The 16,159-nt window shown below is 40.4% G+C and overlaps 1 protein-coding gene across 22 annotated transcripts in view; it reads left to right on the forward strand.

Moving 5' to 3' along the window:
- The window catches only part of ptprdb (protein tyrosine phosphatase receptor type Db), a 151,207-nt gene that overhangs the window by 99,829 nt on the left and 35,219 nt on the right, over positions 1–16,159 (forward strand). For 12 of the 22 annotated variants that reach the window (XR_312082.1, XM_005747028.2, XM_005747026.2 and 9 more), the window contains 8 exons: positions 5,501–5,689; positions 6,980–6,988; positions 9,535–9,552; positions 11,262–11,372; positions 12,361–12,372; positions 12,827–13,096; positions 14,982–15,091; positions 15,940–16,137. Coding sequence is in view for 21 of the 22 variants with exons in the window: in XM_005747028.2 (XP_005747085.1) it covers positions 5,501–5,689; positions 6,980–6,988; positions 9,535–9,552; positions 11,262–11,372; positions 12,361–12,372; positions 12,827–13,096; positions 14,982–15,091; positions 15,940–16,137 (917 nt within the window). In the remaining variant the exon portion in view is untranslated. The remainder of the gene's footprint in view (positions 1–5,500; positions 5,690–6,979; positions 6,989–9,534; positions 9,553–11,261; positions 11,373–12,360; positions 12,373–12,826; positions 13,097–14,981; positions 15,092–15,939; positions 16,138–16,159) is intronic. The other 10 variants (XM_005747036.1, XM_013914333.1, XM_005747043.1 and 7 more) reach the window with 5 other exon arrangements.

A 16,159-nucleotide genomic window follows, 5' to 3' on the forward strand; every position in this document is an offset into this window, starting at 1 on the left:
GAGAGAGAGAGAGAGAGAGCGAGACTTCAGTGGTTAAGAAGTTTGCCTCACAGTGAGAGGCGTGTGGGTCTGAATCTCCTGCTCCTCATCTTTCAAAAGATGAAAGGAAATGCTCTTTTCACTTTTCAACCAAAATTCTTCAATAACCCAACGAAACAAGGGTTTCATTTTTTAACTAAATGTCAGTGTCATTTAGACTTCTGCAAAAGTCATCTTTTCAACAGCTTTTCAGTGGCTTTTTACTGGATGGATTGGCCCTGTTTAAAACCCCATCCTTTTGTTCCTAGTAATACTTCTATGCCAAAAAATTCTCCATCCATTCATCCAACCTGGTAGCTGGGAGAGGCTCCAGTCCCCCCAGCTGCCAGAGAGCGAGAGGCGGGGTACACACTGGACAGGTCGCCAGTCTGTTGCAATCTCTTTATAAAGGCAGGTTCCATGCCCATGTGCTTGATTTTGTACAACTGTGGCAATAAGGCTGACAATATGTACATGCAAAGATTAAGCAGTGCGCCTGTTTTGTCCATGTAGTATATTTGTATATACGTATACAGTATATACATCACCTCACCTTTAGACCTTAAAGGTGAGTTGCCTCAATGCACTTTATATTGTAAGGTAAAGACCCTCCAAGACCCTCCAATAGTACAGAAATATAAATATATATATATATATATATATACACACATTAAACAATCATTGTTTTTGCAGGTTTTCTTAACTAACTAACTGAAGCAATATTTTAAAAGAAATAGTTGCAATGGTTAACTGCTCCTCTGATAAGTTAGTGACAATGATTTGCAAATGACTATTCCTGTTTGTAACCCAGAATAACAGGATAAAGTGGGTGTAACTAATGGATGGCTGAGTGAATGGATGGAAATTGGAGGCTTGGGGGATTCTTCGCAAGCGGCTATATATTCAAGTGTGAGCCTGGATCCGCTGCAGTAGGCAGTCTAGTGTTCGCAAGAGTCCATTAATGCAGATAGTGATGTTAGTGTTAGTGGAGTCCATTAGGAGAACATTATGTACCAGTTGTTTGAAGCTCAAGAGTGTCTTAGTGAGTGAAGTTGCTCAAGTGTGGATAATCACATTGCCTGCCTTTACAGTACATGCTCATGGGGAACGGACATGCAGCCTATTGTTCTGTCTTCTCATGCTTTCTCTCCCCTTCTGTCTTTCTCTTTCTCTCTGTGTCCCTCTTGTCTGTCTGATGGGTGATAGCATAGTTTTCAGTTCTTCCTGTTTCTCTTATACTTGTTTTTGTTTGTTTCCAAGTCCATCCCTCCTACTTTTACTCTTTCCCTTTCCTCTCTTTATCTTTTCAAACATTCCTCCTTTTCCCAAACTCTCGCTCATTCTGTCTCTCCTCATGCTCTTAGGTCTACTACACAGCAGCCTCTAAATTATTCACATCAGACCACTCTTTGCATCTTCTGTGCTGTTCCGCTCCATCCATCCAGAATTTTTCCTGTCTCACATGGTCGTCTTTGTGCGTGTTTGTGCACTTGTCCATCTGAGTGCAAGCAGGCATGCTTACTTTTGTGTGTGTCTGCGTCTATTTTTGATTTTTGTTTTACTCTTGATGGATGAATACACTCATTTCCAGGTTTTTTTTCCTTATCAAGACCATAACCACTCAAGCACACACACACTCACATAGAGACATACAAACGTATCCTCAATCTAAAACAGTCCGCCTTTATGTAGTGATTAGCCTCTTTCTGTTCCTCTGAGGACTCATTGTGTTGTGGATGAATAAAAGGCCACCTGGGAGCAGCTAATAGTCCCCGATAGACTGTCAGTCCAAATGTACCCACACAAATACACACACACACACACACTTAAACAAAAGCACTCAAACACACATGCAGTCTTGTCAGTCATGTCTCCATGCCTCCCCTCTGGCTCTCTAAAGACACAGCTCCGGTGACTGACTGACTGACTGACTCTCTGACAGGAGGGATCCGGTGTTAAGGTCAGCTGGCTTAATTACTGAGGATTAGAACCAGGCTAATTGAAATCTGGGCTTCCAGTAAATGGCTGTGATTGGCAGTGGTTGAAATAATAATGAAGCTGAGAGCAATTATGTGCTTTAGTATCCGTGGCACAATCAGGTATTGTATAACTAGTGGTTGAAGACAAAGCTTGTGCGTTATTTTAGGTACTTGAGCCCAAAAAAATAAAGTTAATGATGGAGTTTTGTAGTTCCAACTTATTTACTTTCTTCTGTTTGTGTTCAGTGACAACTTCTTGTTGTCATGTGGTGCTTTTTGCAACAATAAATGCCTTGTAACAGTGCTAGAGTGTTGCAGGCACACCTGACAAACCCATCACAGACAGAAGGAAGAAGTTAACACGTCAGAAACACAACATTTTATTAGAAAATCTAAAGTCATCTGTTTTATAAGCATTCACTGTTTATACTGTGCAGCAGTTGTGAATGGCAGAAACAGGTTTGTTTGCAGGTGCACTCTGGGTTCTGATACAGCAGCCAGCTCATTCTTCCCATGATTATAAAACCAGGCTTGACTTCCAAATTTACAGATGACAAACCCAGAAAGCAATGCGTGCAGAATTCATTTTGGAGGTCTTATATAAAGGGGACAGTGTTCGCGCAGTGGTTCCCATGATTGCGAGAGCGGGGCTTTTTCTATGAGCTGTGAAATTATCTGGGTGGCTCTCAGTGGAAATGGTGAAGTAGGGAGCACATCCAAATGAAACAATGTGATGTGTGCAAGGCCACGCCAACAAGGGAGTGTAGGGTTACTAATCTACCCTGACCTCAGGGGGTTCTTAGCTGTTACCATTCAGCAGCCCAGTCTCAAATACACATGCTGCAGCGGCTTTGACCCAAACACACTGCGGTGTTGCTTACACCTGTCGCCATCATGGATGGCGGAATGCTGATTGTGTGCGCACGTTAACTTGTGTGTGTGCTTTAGCCAATTGAAACCTCCCTCAACCTTTCATTTACATCACTTTCCACCTTGTCAACTTTAAATTTGTGTGTATGTGTTTGTCTTTGTGGTGTTTTTTTGTACATATACTTCTATGTGTGTGCAAATATTTTCAGCTATTACATGAGCATACTTGTGTGTTTTGCAAGGCTTTAAACGCTTCAACCAGCAGTGGTACATTTCCAACTTTGTTTTCTTTGCGCACATGCTAAGTGGTTGTAGGAAAGGGGCAGAGAAAGATGCACGTTCTCAGGGAGTAGCATTCTGACTGTGCATCCTCAATGTTCAGTGCAGTGTCCCACCCCAGGTAGATGAAATAGAATGCATTATTCCTGCCTACAAGGGGCTGGCTTTGAAGTAAGCGTTTGCATAATGAAAGCAGAGAGAATCATGATTGTTATGCTGTATAGGTCCCTTGTGCTCTCTCTCCCTCTCTATTTCTCTATTTCTCTCTCTTGTTCTCTCTCGCTGTGTTTTCCTTTCTGTCACTCTTTCTTTTTCCCAGTCTGTTTGAATCTATTCTGGTCTATTCTCCTTCTCTCTTTTTTCTTCTTCACACTTTCGCCCTCTTCGCCACCCGTGCTCGCTGGCACGCTCGTACACACAAACACCTTCTCATCTTGTTCTCTTGGTTTATTATGTCCGTGTTTCCATTTGTCGGGCGTGGTGATTGATTGAAACCGGAGCTGTTAAAAGGCCACACACGCACTCATGAAACCGGCGTCTCACGACCTATCAGCCATGGTTCGATGGGCTGGTACCAGAATTAGCATCTCCTTGGCGAGGTTCAGCGCTAGGATTTCCCGTTAATGAGGTTCTGTTTGGCGTAGAGGGATAAAGTCACAAGGGATTCTGGGTAAAACAAAAAATATATGTATGCGAGTGTTTGTGTGTGTGGGATTGTGGAGGGTTGAGGGCTTAAAATAAACTTGTCTTCTATATAAATATTCCTTGTTCGTCTGACTTTATTTAAAGATTTTATTCCCTGTATTATAGATGACTCACAAATGTGGCATTCATTGTGTAGCCTTGAACAAAGTTTTAAAAACCTGGTTTGCTCTGTAGCTTTTTGATTCAAAGGGGGGATACCTTTCAGTTTTTAGTGAGCTGGGTTCACTCGTCTTTGATCCCCTACTTCCTCGAAGCCATTGTCCCCCCCTTCTGTTAAATCTCCTACTTCAGTTGACTGAAGTTGGTTCACTGCCTTTGATTTCCTCTCTCACAGTGAAATGACTCTCTATTTTTGATTTAATTGATTTAATGAAATTTCATTTGATTTTCCATCCCAAAAGAGTGCAAGTCCCAGTAGATAAGTCTTTATAGGGCTCACACATTTGACTTTATGCAACCTGCTCATGCTGTAGAAAACGCGGCGCTACAGAAACTGTAGCTCACCTGATTCCTGTTCAAAAAGCTGTTGCCTAAAGCATTAGTGAATTTGTCAGGTAGGATGAAATGTTACTTATGCTATTTGACCTCACTATTGGATTCTTCAAAAGTCTTGCCTTAGGACTCAAGGCTGGTGAAACATATTTTGACTTAAACTGAATCCAAATTAGTCTTTTACCATTTAGCTCGCAAGTTTTCCCCTGAAAGTTCCTCTGAGACTGGACTAGCATTTGAACCTCCCCGATGTCATTTCAGTGCTTAAGCTTTGTGTCTTCAGGCCTCAGGAATTTCTTACATTGAGCATAGACTGATCACTGTGTGAGAGCTTTCTTAATAGCCTAAATTGCACTGCTCGCAGACAGGCGGGACAATCTCAAGTATTAGTTTGACATTTGGGGAAACACAGTTATTTGTTTTCATGCTGAATTCTTGGTGAGATCTACTCCCAAAGACTTAAGTAAAGGGGGTGATTGGCTGCTTTTCACTTCACGTCCTTGTACCTGACAATTTTAAGAGGATTGTTTGTTTGTTTGTCTGTTTCTTGAGCCACTTAACACTGATCTCATTTAAGCATAAAACGATGCCTAACTCAAGGGATGAAGTAGTGTTGTGTCTACACATAACAGACAACTTAGGAAAGAAACTGTTTTAAATTGAATCTTTAGGCTTTTTGCCTAACAGCCTGTAACAAAAACACATAATTTGTTCCAATTTCTTTAGCTGAATCCACAAAAAATGCCAAAGATAACACAATTTTACAGGCATAAACTTTTATTTTTGCGCCAACAAGGTCATTCCCAAAGAGTTATTAGTACAAACTAGGCATATCTCTGTGTGGTCTGCGGTGTGGGCTGGAAGAATTGAGCAAACTGGACAGCTGAGGACAAACAAAGTGGCTCTCAGTGGGAGGGTGTTTTTTAAGGAGTTGAGGAAACTGGGAGAAATAGTCAAGGTATTCCAAATTACAGAAGAACTGGACAAAAATCAGAGACAACCTGTCTCATGGAACGATGGACTCAAATCTATTCAGTACAAGCAAAACATGACAAACGTGTAAGTGAGGGTGAAAAGACTGCAGGAAGATGTTAGAAGAAAACTGCTTCTCTGTCTTACTAGGTTAAATATTTTACTTGTGTACCTAATCCTTCCAGAGGATCAGCTGCCCTCAGGGTTTCCCACCATTGACATGGGCCCCCAGCTGAAAGTGGTGGAGCGTTCTCGGACTGCCACTATGTTATGCGCCGCTAGTGGCAACCCTGACCCAGAAATTACCTGGTTCAAGGATTTCCTCCCGGTCAACACGTCCAATAACAATGGAAGAATCAAGCAGCTCCGCTCAGGTAACCAGTGCTTTTATCCCTCCATTCTTTTGCCTTCTCTTCAATCCCAGATTTTATTTCCACCTTAAGGGTTTTTCCTCCACCATTTCGTTTTATGTCCCCTTCTTAATATCTGCCCCTTAAACCCATTATTTATTTCCCGTTCCTACAAAGTTTCTGTTTTTCTTGCCCTTGTTAACCCTTTTTCTTACTCCACTCTCCTCCTGCTATGGATACTGGCTGTATTTCTCAGCTGCCTCTCTTTCTGCTGCTGCTGCTGCTGTTGCTGCTGTTGTTATGAGTTGACTGTATACGGTTGCCAACCCTTCTAAACTCTTCTAAGCCTTTTTAAAAGTGGACTCCCGACTTTTCTCCTAATTCTGAGGTCTTCCTGTGCAAGTCACCATCACAGACAGTTAAAGTTTCTGTAAAAGAATACTAAAAATGTCCCTAAGAGACATCAGTGGGCTACATCTCTAGTAAAAACTCAAAAACTGTATCTACAGACAAGATTTAGCAAAACCAAGTGGTGGTGGCATGTACTGACTGAATGGCCTCTCTAACATAGAGCTCACTGCTGTGACTTACTTGAATAACATTTTGTTTTTCCTGATTTGAGCGTCCTGGGTGGATGTGACACTGAGCCCAAGAACATGTATTCGTGTTATCTGAGAAAATCTGATAACAGAATTTCAAAAACCAAAATTGAATAATACGAGGACAGTCTATTCTGTTCCAGTCAAATCATTAATCCATTTCAATCGAGATTTTTTTTTATATTTTTGTTTTTTTCTTGAGCCACAGTAGTGTGTAAGTCCGCTCCCTCCTCAGTCCTCCTTCTGCTTTCAGGGACCGACTCTGGACCTAAAACCCCCTTTCTTGTGATTGGACACCCAAGTCTCTGGCTTCTGTGTGGATATACCAACCTATTTGTTTGTGTCCCTGCTTTTTTTATTATTATTATTATTATTATCTGGCTCAACCCCCAAGACCCTGCACTGGATTCTTTATTATCTTAATTTATAAAGAAATTAAAAAAAAAAAAACATTTAAAGGATGTAGAAAAATTGTTACAACTTAAATGTAAAATACTTGGTAGTTAGCCATGTTAGCTTTTTTAAGTGGTTGTTATTATGATGAAAAATAGCGTGACTTGTATGATTCTTTAAAGTATAAATTTCCATGTCATTACTTTTTTTTGTGGAGTTTTCAAGGTGTTTCTACTAAGTCAACTCCTCTGTGTAACTAATGGTCCGATTGTAATGCAATGTCTATGCTGTTTCTTTTCTCTTTGTATCTTTTTAACCACAGAGTCCTTTGGTAAGTGCTTCTGTTCCAAGGCCCACACCCTCACTGTCCACTTTTCTATATACTGTTCACTAATGTTGCTACTGATTTTGCTGCTGCTCACTTTTACAACTATTGCAGTGTTATTAAAATGCATGGCATACTAACAGTTTTTACACAGCACAAAGCATAGATGTGAACACACCCACTGTAATACACGCACTTGTCTCTCAAAGCACCTGTACATTGTACTGGCTAAAGGTAGATGCCACAAAGAGGACATACAAACACACACACACACAGACATGCACATAGAAAGACACACACACACTCTGTCAACCTAGATGTAGCTGACCTCACCCTCATCTGTGCACCTGCAGCCCTTCCACGCCCAGAGAATAATATTTTTTCTCCTCACACTCACCTATTTACTTTTCCACTCCTTTGCTAATTCAAATATTCTTTCCCTCACTCACTCACTCACCCTGCCTTTCACTCATCCACTTACTATCTCCAGTCTGCTGTATAAAGTTACCAGTCAATAGCTATGAGCTCTAGATGGCCACTGGTGGAGCCAGGATAAAGAAATCAATCGAGACCACGTTTCAGCCTTCTAGACATTAGCTGTGCGTTGTGATAGGCATATATGAAAACATATAAGTCTAGCTGCTGTGGTGTAAAAGTAGTGGTCAGACGTTACACTGCATTAGTGTAAAAAAGAGCTTAGTAAGGATTAACTGTTTTAAAAAGAAGAAGAAACAAACTCATCTGCTCAGTTTATGGATAGTTGAAAATTTAGTGATGCTGTAATTTCCACTAATTTTCCAACAATCACGTGAAATGTTTTAGACATTTGAATCATTTACTTGATTTAGAAAAACTTCTTTGGCATATAAATGCACAGTGGGCCAAATATGCGATTACTACAGCTTAAATTTTCCTGTAATGCGAGGACTCAGACCTTAGTTTTTCCTCATGTTACACCTTTAAAGGCAGAGTTGTATCTGTTAAATTGCAAATCTACTTTCTGACATATAGTTTAATCTGATTAAAACTGATGTTTTTTTGTCATGTTAGTTTATAAATTTTAAAATTTCATTATAAGACTGAGGGGGGGAAAGTAGAGGCTGGCTTTAGCTTTCATTTCTCATAGGTAGTATTACCTTAAAATACTTTGCTATACTTTTTTTAAAATACATTTTCAATTTAGATACCTTAAGATGAGCCTAAGAGACATCAGCTCGACACATGCGTCTGATTTCAGTTGAGCATTTCTTGGCTGACAGTTGATGCCCTGCTGAAAGCGCTCTGATGTGATAAGCCCTATTTTAGTGGTGGCACAAAAGCTTGCGCTTTATCGGTTTGGTAATTTCCTGACCTTTAAATGACTTTACTTTGCGACCACACTGTGCGCACATCACACAAACAGGTGTGAGTTCATTCCAATAAGTCAGCGCCGCGTGGGGTGTCTGCATTTTTGGTGGAAAATATGTATAGACGTGCTGGGAAAAGTTATCTGAGAACCACGCTGTTGTGATTTCATCAGCGAGAGCAAATGAAGTATGACAGAGTATGAAAATATGTATTTATGATTTATGCAAATACATCACCTTAATTAATCGCTCTCCAGACAGTTGAGTCTTTTAAATCACCATAAAAAATGTTTATTTTGTGCAAAGCTGCATGTCAGCATTTATCATTTAAGGTAGTTCTGAGAGATTAGGGCACATCAAAGGCTTCTGCCACGTTTTTATTGTTTGTGTATTATTCCACAACTTGAATAAAAACCCACACCATCTGCCTTTGGCTGAAAATTTGATGTGTTGTGTGTTTAGGATGTGCCTTTCGGCACCACCCAGACAATAATAACATTTTTTAATCAGCCTCTTGCTGTTTTTGGAGCTGTTGTCATCATGCATCACTGTAATTGGCACAGCTGTTTCAGAGAATAGAGACCTGTGATGTGACTGGCTAAGAGTGAATTTACTAGGAAGTCACTGCTCAGATGAACTCAGAAGCCACGAACTAAAATAGCGGGTGCTTGCCTTGCATGGGGCAAATATCGCATTATCTAATAGAGGTTTTAACACACTTTGCAACTAGCAGGATTAAACCTGGTTTCAAGCCATTTAGAGGACAAGAGCAGTTAAAAGCTCATAGTAGTTAATGGACTTAGAGTTCGCCAGTACACTTTTTAGACACCCAGATGAGTGTAGTGCAGACACCCTTCTCCTATAGCCACATCCACCCCTGCTACAAGTCAATAAAGTCCAATCAATAACCCATCTCCTTATAGCTCTGTCACTGTCTATCGCTCTATCTCAGGTCAGTTTTTCCTCTTCTCAGGCTTATTCTGTCTTAGTTTATTCTATTTCCTTTATGCCTCTTCTTCCTCTCGCTCTGTAAGGATCTATATTTTGAGTCTTTCTCTCTAATTTGATTCTTCTCCTTGCCAAGTTACTCCCCACCCCCACCCCCTTCCCCCAGTCCCTCCCTCCCTTATCCCCTTCTCCTTCTGTGGTACTAACATTTTCTTCTTCTTCTCCTTCTCTAATCTCGTGCATTCATTGCCCACTCAGGTGGCACGCCCATACGAGGTAAGACTGCTGGGAGGACCAACATGACACAGTGGCCTGATTCCTTTTCAACCCCTGGTTCCTACTTGTCTCACAGATCTGAAAAGCAGCCCCGGGTGGGTTAATCAATATGGGGTTTAGTCCAAAAGACTCAAGACTCTGTGACATTGGTAAAACTCATCCAACTGCTTCAGATCTGCAGTAGGTGCAAGAGGAGGAATTGGAGTTGAGCAAGCAACTCATTATACTATGACTGTCACCTCCCCTCTTCTCATCCTTCATCCCCTCTTCACACTTTAATTTTTCCATCTCAGCCTCAGCGTTCACTCTGTAACAAAGAAGTCCATTGCTTCCTTCCTCGTCATGTTGTGATCTCTCTTTCGTACCCATCAGTTTAACCACCGTTCACATCGACCGTGTTTCCAATCAAACGCATGATATGTTTACAACTTGGTTTTCTTTCTTTGTTGCTTAGTTTGAGGTGAAAAAGCGTACTCACTTCTACCTCTGTTTGTTTGTTTGTTGCTTTTTAAATTTTTGTGACCTGAATTTCTTTTTCTTTTTTTTTCTCTTTTTCTCAGAGGTCTTGACCTAAGCTTGGCCTGGCCTCTCCTTCTACCTTGTCTCTATTTGCCCAATCAAACGTCCCAGTTTTGTTTTTCCTCCCAGCTGTTATTCGCTCAGGCTGAAAAGTCCAGATGGCAAAGACTCAGACACACACTTGCAAACATGAGTGCGCTCACACGCACACATAAATTCTCAAATCTCCACACGCACACACACAGAAACACACATACTTTCATGGTTTTTACCATTACCTCTCTCTTTACCTCTCTCATTACCGATAAAAAGCCCCAAACAACCACTTTTTTGATAAAGTTTTTATGGGCGCTTTTTTGCCTTACCACACCATCTTTAAAGAACCTCTGGTTGACTCTTTTTTTGACAGTTTTTCTATTTTCAGGGAGCGAGAAAACATCGGTCCCTTCCCAAGGCTTTGCGTATGTCGTTCTTTTTTTTTTCCCATCTGTTGGCCTTGACGGAGGTCGGTTGATGTCTTTACCTCCTTATTGGGTGTGTTTTAAATTGACATCACACTCCTGATCCCATTGGTGGATCCGAAAGGGTTGGGGAAATCTTATTGCCATGGCAATATCTTTTGTCAGACGTTATCCTTGGAAAATGAAACATGATTTGTTGCTTAATGTAACTGCATCTCAATTTTCAGCATTTTTTTTTCTTCTCAAAATACAGTGACGGATTTCTGCACATTCTAGCTGTTTGTTTCATTTGCTTTGCATGAAGACCGCATTCTCCTTTTTTGTAGGTTTTGTTTTGGTCTTTTGGGTTGTTTTTCTCTTTTTTTCTTTTTTCTTTTTTTCATATTTTGAAATCAGGAAGCTGACCCTTGTTTTGGGCAGATTCTTGCTGAAAGTGGTAGAAACTTGTTAAAGTCGCTCTATAGATTTGGCTCTGTTTGTACCCCTACTTTCCTCAGAATGAGTTCAGCCTGTTTGTTTTCTGAAAATGCCCACAGACTCATTTATTCTTATTCTTTCTGCAGTTTTTTTTTTTTACCATTTATATGTTAATGTATATACTTACTATATCAAAATTCCTAATGTCTTCCACTTCTGTGTGATTGCTCTTTCTTCTGTCTGTCTGTCTGTGTGACTCTCTGTCCTCTCTTTATCTTTTTGCTCTTCCTCTCCATCCCTCCATGCATCCAGGTGCCCTCCAGATAGAGATGAGTGAGGAGTCAGACCAGGGGAAGTATGAGTGTGTTGCTACCAACAGGGATGGGACACGTTATTCCACCCCAGCTAACCTTTATGTAAGAGGTAAGAGTTTGAACACTTTTTTTATGATGATGCAACAATTCTAATGATTATGTGTGGATGAGATGAAATTTACACACACGTATCAGTAGATAGACCTATATTAGGAATATATCAAATTTATTAACATGATACAATGCTTTTAAGTAGACTATATTTTATAGTTTTTAGCTATCGAGCAATGAAACTGGATGGTTTAAGAATGAGCGCTCTTAAGGCTGGCCTAAATGTTTCACTCGAGTCACTTATCTCTTTGCCCTGCCTTCTTAGCCTTTAGACCTCAGAGAAAAACCAAATCATTGTCTGGTTAAAACTTGTATTTCTCTCCAAATCTGACAGGCATCTCACCTCCTCAGGCGCTGTCTTCCCCTCTGCTCCTTCAGCACACGCACGTTCACACGCATACCCACAAAATGTTTGAATCTCGGAGACATTTTTATTCCTGGGGCCTTTTGCTCTGTTGTCTGCCTTCAACCCACCCCTTAAAAAAGGTCTTAAACAGTGGAGCATCTTTTTTTTTCTTTTTTTCTGACTCCAACATGGCTCATGGGGATACATAGCAAACACTGAATTCACACACATTAGGATACACACCTATGTCATATATAAAATCCACATGCACGTACACATAAACACAAACAGCATACAGTCAGTGATGTGTGTCTAACAGTGCTTGCAGGGCCAGGGAAATCTTGCAGAGCTTCTCAGTGAGTGTTTGACAGGCAGTCTATGGAGACAGCTGGCAGAGGAGCCTGCCTTAAACAGGAACGCTTTCACCAACGTTGGCCATGTATGGCCTCCTTTTCTTTCCTGTCCTCCCCTCACACGTTCTTGCCCTTCCTTGCTCGTTCTCTTGTCCTTTCTGTATTTTGCCACCTTGCAAAGCTCTTTTTGTCTAACATATCTCTCTTTGTCTTGTATTCTCTTTCTGATATTTTGCATTTTCCTGTCTTTTCTTCCTCCTCCCGCCATGTCATATCTCCCACTGCAGAGCTGCGAGAAGGTTGGTACTGTAACGACCGAGTGGTTCTCTCGAGTCCTGAGTTGTTGTTTTTTGCCTTTTTTCTTCCATTAAACTGACACTTTCTGTTTGTGTGGCTCAGCTGTGGGCTGTGTGCAATACTGAAAGTCTAAACCCGCCTGTACATTTTACTCCAGAGTAATATACCATGTGCTGTTTTTCCATGTGAATGCATGTGTGTGTGTGTTGTGATTTTTGTTCTCCTTTTTTCTGTCTTTTATGTTCATAAAATTTTAAAATTCACATTAATAAAACATCTTGATATCACATGCACCCTAATGGTAGTGTACCAGACTGTTCAAATGCTTGTACTCTAACTTGAATGTCATAAAACTTTATCTCAGAGCTCAAACCTCCTGATTGTTCTCCGCCGCTCTGCACAATCATTAAATCGTAATTGTTTGTCTTCTCTTGCCTTCTTTGCCGTTTGGTCCAGTGCGCCGTGTCCCCCCTCGCTTTTCCATTCCTCCGGCGGATAGCGAAATCATGCCAGGAGGGAACGTCAACATCACCTGCGTGGCGGTAGGCTCACCCATGCCATATGTGAAATGGATGCTGGGAGCAGAAGACCTGACGCCAGAGGACGACATGCCCATTGGCCGCAATGTACTAGAACTGACTGACGTACGCCAGTCCAACAATTACACGTGCGTTGCCATGTCAACGCTAGGTGTGATTGAGGCAGTGGCACAGATTATAGTTAAAGGTGAGTAGTGGAAAGGATAGGAACAAAAGAGTTATACACCAACCTTAATCGAGGGCGATTTTGCTTATGACTTTGTAATAAGGCAGAACTGCAGTGCTCTCTTTCTCTCTGTTTAACATGTATTTTTATTACAAAAGAATTAAAAAGTAAGACAGTAAAGAAACTTATTTGTATGAGAGCTCCTTTATATACAGATGTTAAAAATATGTATTGAAGAGGAAAGTAATGAGTGCATCTAATGAACACACTAAAGATGCAGTTCTGTACTATATGGACGCAGACAAATAGTCACTGAATACATTTGAAGCAGATACAAAGACAACTACATGTTTTACAGTTAATTAAAATTAAGAAGAAGCTATTATAATGGAAGCCAGAAAAAAGGTTAGTAACCAAACACTCTCCACCAAGCAGGAGCAAACAATCACAAAAAAACAATGTCACTAGCTGCAACCTCCAAACACTCACACAGCTAACTTAGTGCAAACACACAGCTAACTAGCTGCAACCACTCACATGGCACTCTGGCGCCAGAGCTCACCTTTCTCTGCCCTTAAATACCTTTAATTGCTGACGTGAGTCAGCTGTACGATAGAAAAAGGTGGCACCTAAGGCAGGAGAGATGGTAGGACACGCCCACACAGGCAACTTCAGGAGGAGGCCCTGCTAGGGCCGTAACATGGACTTATGAGATTTAGTTAGATTTGTTTTGTTATGGTTTAGATTGGAAAAGGCTCTTCTTATTGCTGTAACAGCTGTATCAGTTTGAATACTTAATTATTTCAAGAGGGTTAATTTGGTTTCAAATGCAACTCTATTCCTTGGGGAGCTGCTTTAAGCAAATGGAAATCAAAAGACAGTGTAGTGATGTGCAAATCTAAACTCAGTATTGTATGAAAAACGTGTTAAATACTGAAGCTGAGATTTTGCTGTTGTAGTTACTTTGTGAAGAATGTGCTGATTTTGAATTGAGTTCCTGTAACTCTCAGAAAAGTTGGAACAGGGGTAAGAAAGAAAATTTGTGTTTTAAGAAAGTTCTTAGGAATAACGCGTGTTGGAGTATCTTTCAGCTATTTAGGCAAATGGGTAACAGGTAGCTAACGTAATGATATACTGTATGAAAAGAGCATCCATACAGACTTTTAAAGTCTTTCAGAAGGAAAAATGGGGATTGTCATCACAAAAATTAAAAAGAAATGTTGAAATTTAAAGAGCTTGTGGTAAATCTATGTACTCAAAGGACAAGACCTAGAACAATATTGAATTACTATGATCTTCATGGCCTCAAGTGGCACTACATTAAAAACTGACCTAATGGGTTTGTGAAAATCTCTCTTTGAGCTCAATGAACAATGCTTGTCATGGTTTCTACTGTAAAGACTTCACCATGCAATGAATAAATAAACATGAAAAGTGTAACACAAAAATCCAGAAAGAGCTGCACGAGTTACACTGTATGAGTTCTGGGCCTGAACTCATGTAAGATTGTAAGACTCAGTCAAAAATATGAAATTCTTCTTTAAAAAAAATCAAGAACTGCATCCTGTACCAGTAAACTAGTCTTACTTCTGTCAGCAAGACAATACCAAGCCATGTCTATACATTAAACTAGCACAGCTTTGCAGTAAAATGCTGTTAAGTGGTCTTAAATTCATTGCGTGTTTCTCTTCAAGACAAAATATTTAGAGAATTAATTAAAAAAAATATATATGACAAAGAAGGCCCTGATCTGCTGAGCAGCTTAAATCCTATCAAGAAACACTGAGAAAACGTTGCTTGGGGCGCTTAAAAAAGAGGTGATGCACTAGAGTGCTAAACGTGTCTCTGCCCAGCTGTCTATTACAATAAACAATAAAATATGTCTCGTCTTTTTTCCACACTTCAGCTTTACCAAAGGCTCCTGGCATGCCTGTGGTGACAGAGAGAACTGCAACAAGCATCACTCTCACCTGGGATTCTGGAAACCCTGAACCCGTCTCCTACTATATCATACAGGTATGACAGACTTGTAAGCACGTAAACATTACCTACCTCACAGCACTATATGTACACAAATTGCTGAGACACACATTATACAACTCGAATTCCAAGAAACTTGGGATGTATAATGCTGTGTACATAAAACACAATCCAGTGAATTCCAGATCTCATAAACCAATATTTTCAGAACAATGCACAGAAAGCTTGAATTGAGGCATTTTATCATTTTATTAAAAATACAAAACGTGGAACAATTTCGCAATAATGTTCCTCAATGTAAAAGCGTAAAGACTCGTTATCTAGAATAAATAATATCGTTAAAGGATTTAGAAAATGTCATGTTTTCTATGTTCTGTTGTAAATAAAAAATGCTATTTATGAATTATTGCATTCTCTGCATACCCAGAGTCTTAGAGCACTAGGATTTATCAATATAAACTGTTATTATGTTGGCCTCAAGCCTACTTAGTATGGCTGCAAAGGCAGGAATCCCTGTTTCTCCCAATACTAATAACCTCCCTCGAAGTGTTCAAAGTAAATCTGGTGTCCTGTGAATACTCCCTACTGACAGTGGTAAATTCATAAAAGAGAATGAATTAATAGTACTATGGTTAACAGTAGTATTGAAATACTCACTTTCTAAATTGCAGGACTCCTGCATGAAACATGAATTGCCAAATTTCACTCTGTACATTTCAATGTAAATCTAGATGAGTAGATGCAGGTATGGTTTTACATAGTTTTGATGTATTTATGTATACAGACACAGCTGTAGCTGTTAACTCAATACAAAGTTGTTTATTGCAGCTTGAATTCAGTCTGTACTTCTTCTTCTTCCCCTTTTCATCTCTTGTTTCATCTAGCATCGCGCCAAAGGCTCAGAGGACCCCTATAAAGAGATTGATGGCATTGCTACAACACGCTATAGTGTGGGCGGCCTGAGTCCTTACTCTCACTATGACTTTCGGGTGGCAGCTGTCAACACCATTGGTCAGGGCCCCTCCAGCGAGGTGGTGGAGGCTCGCACAGCTGAGCAGGCCCCCTCCTCGCCTCCTCGCCAGGTCAGGATGATGCCTTTATTTT

Source organism: Pundamilia nyererei, unplaced genomic scaffold, assembly GCF_000239375.1.
Source record: "Pundamilia nyererei isolate P.nyererei 1_Seehausen unplaced genomic scaffold, PunNye1.0 scaffold00187, whole genome shotgun sequence".
Classification (NCBI taxonomy): Eukaryota; Metazoa; Chordata; class Actinopteri; order Cichliformes; family Cichlidae; genus Pundamilia; species Pundamilia nyererei.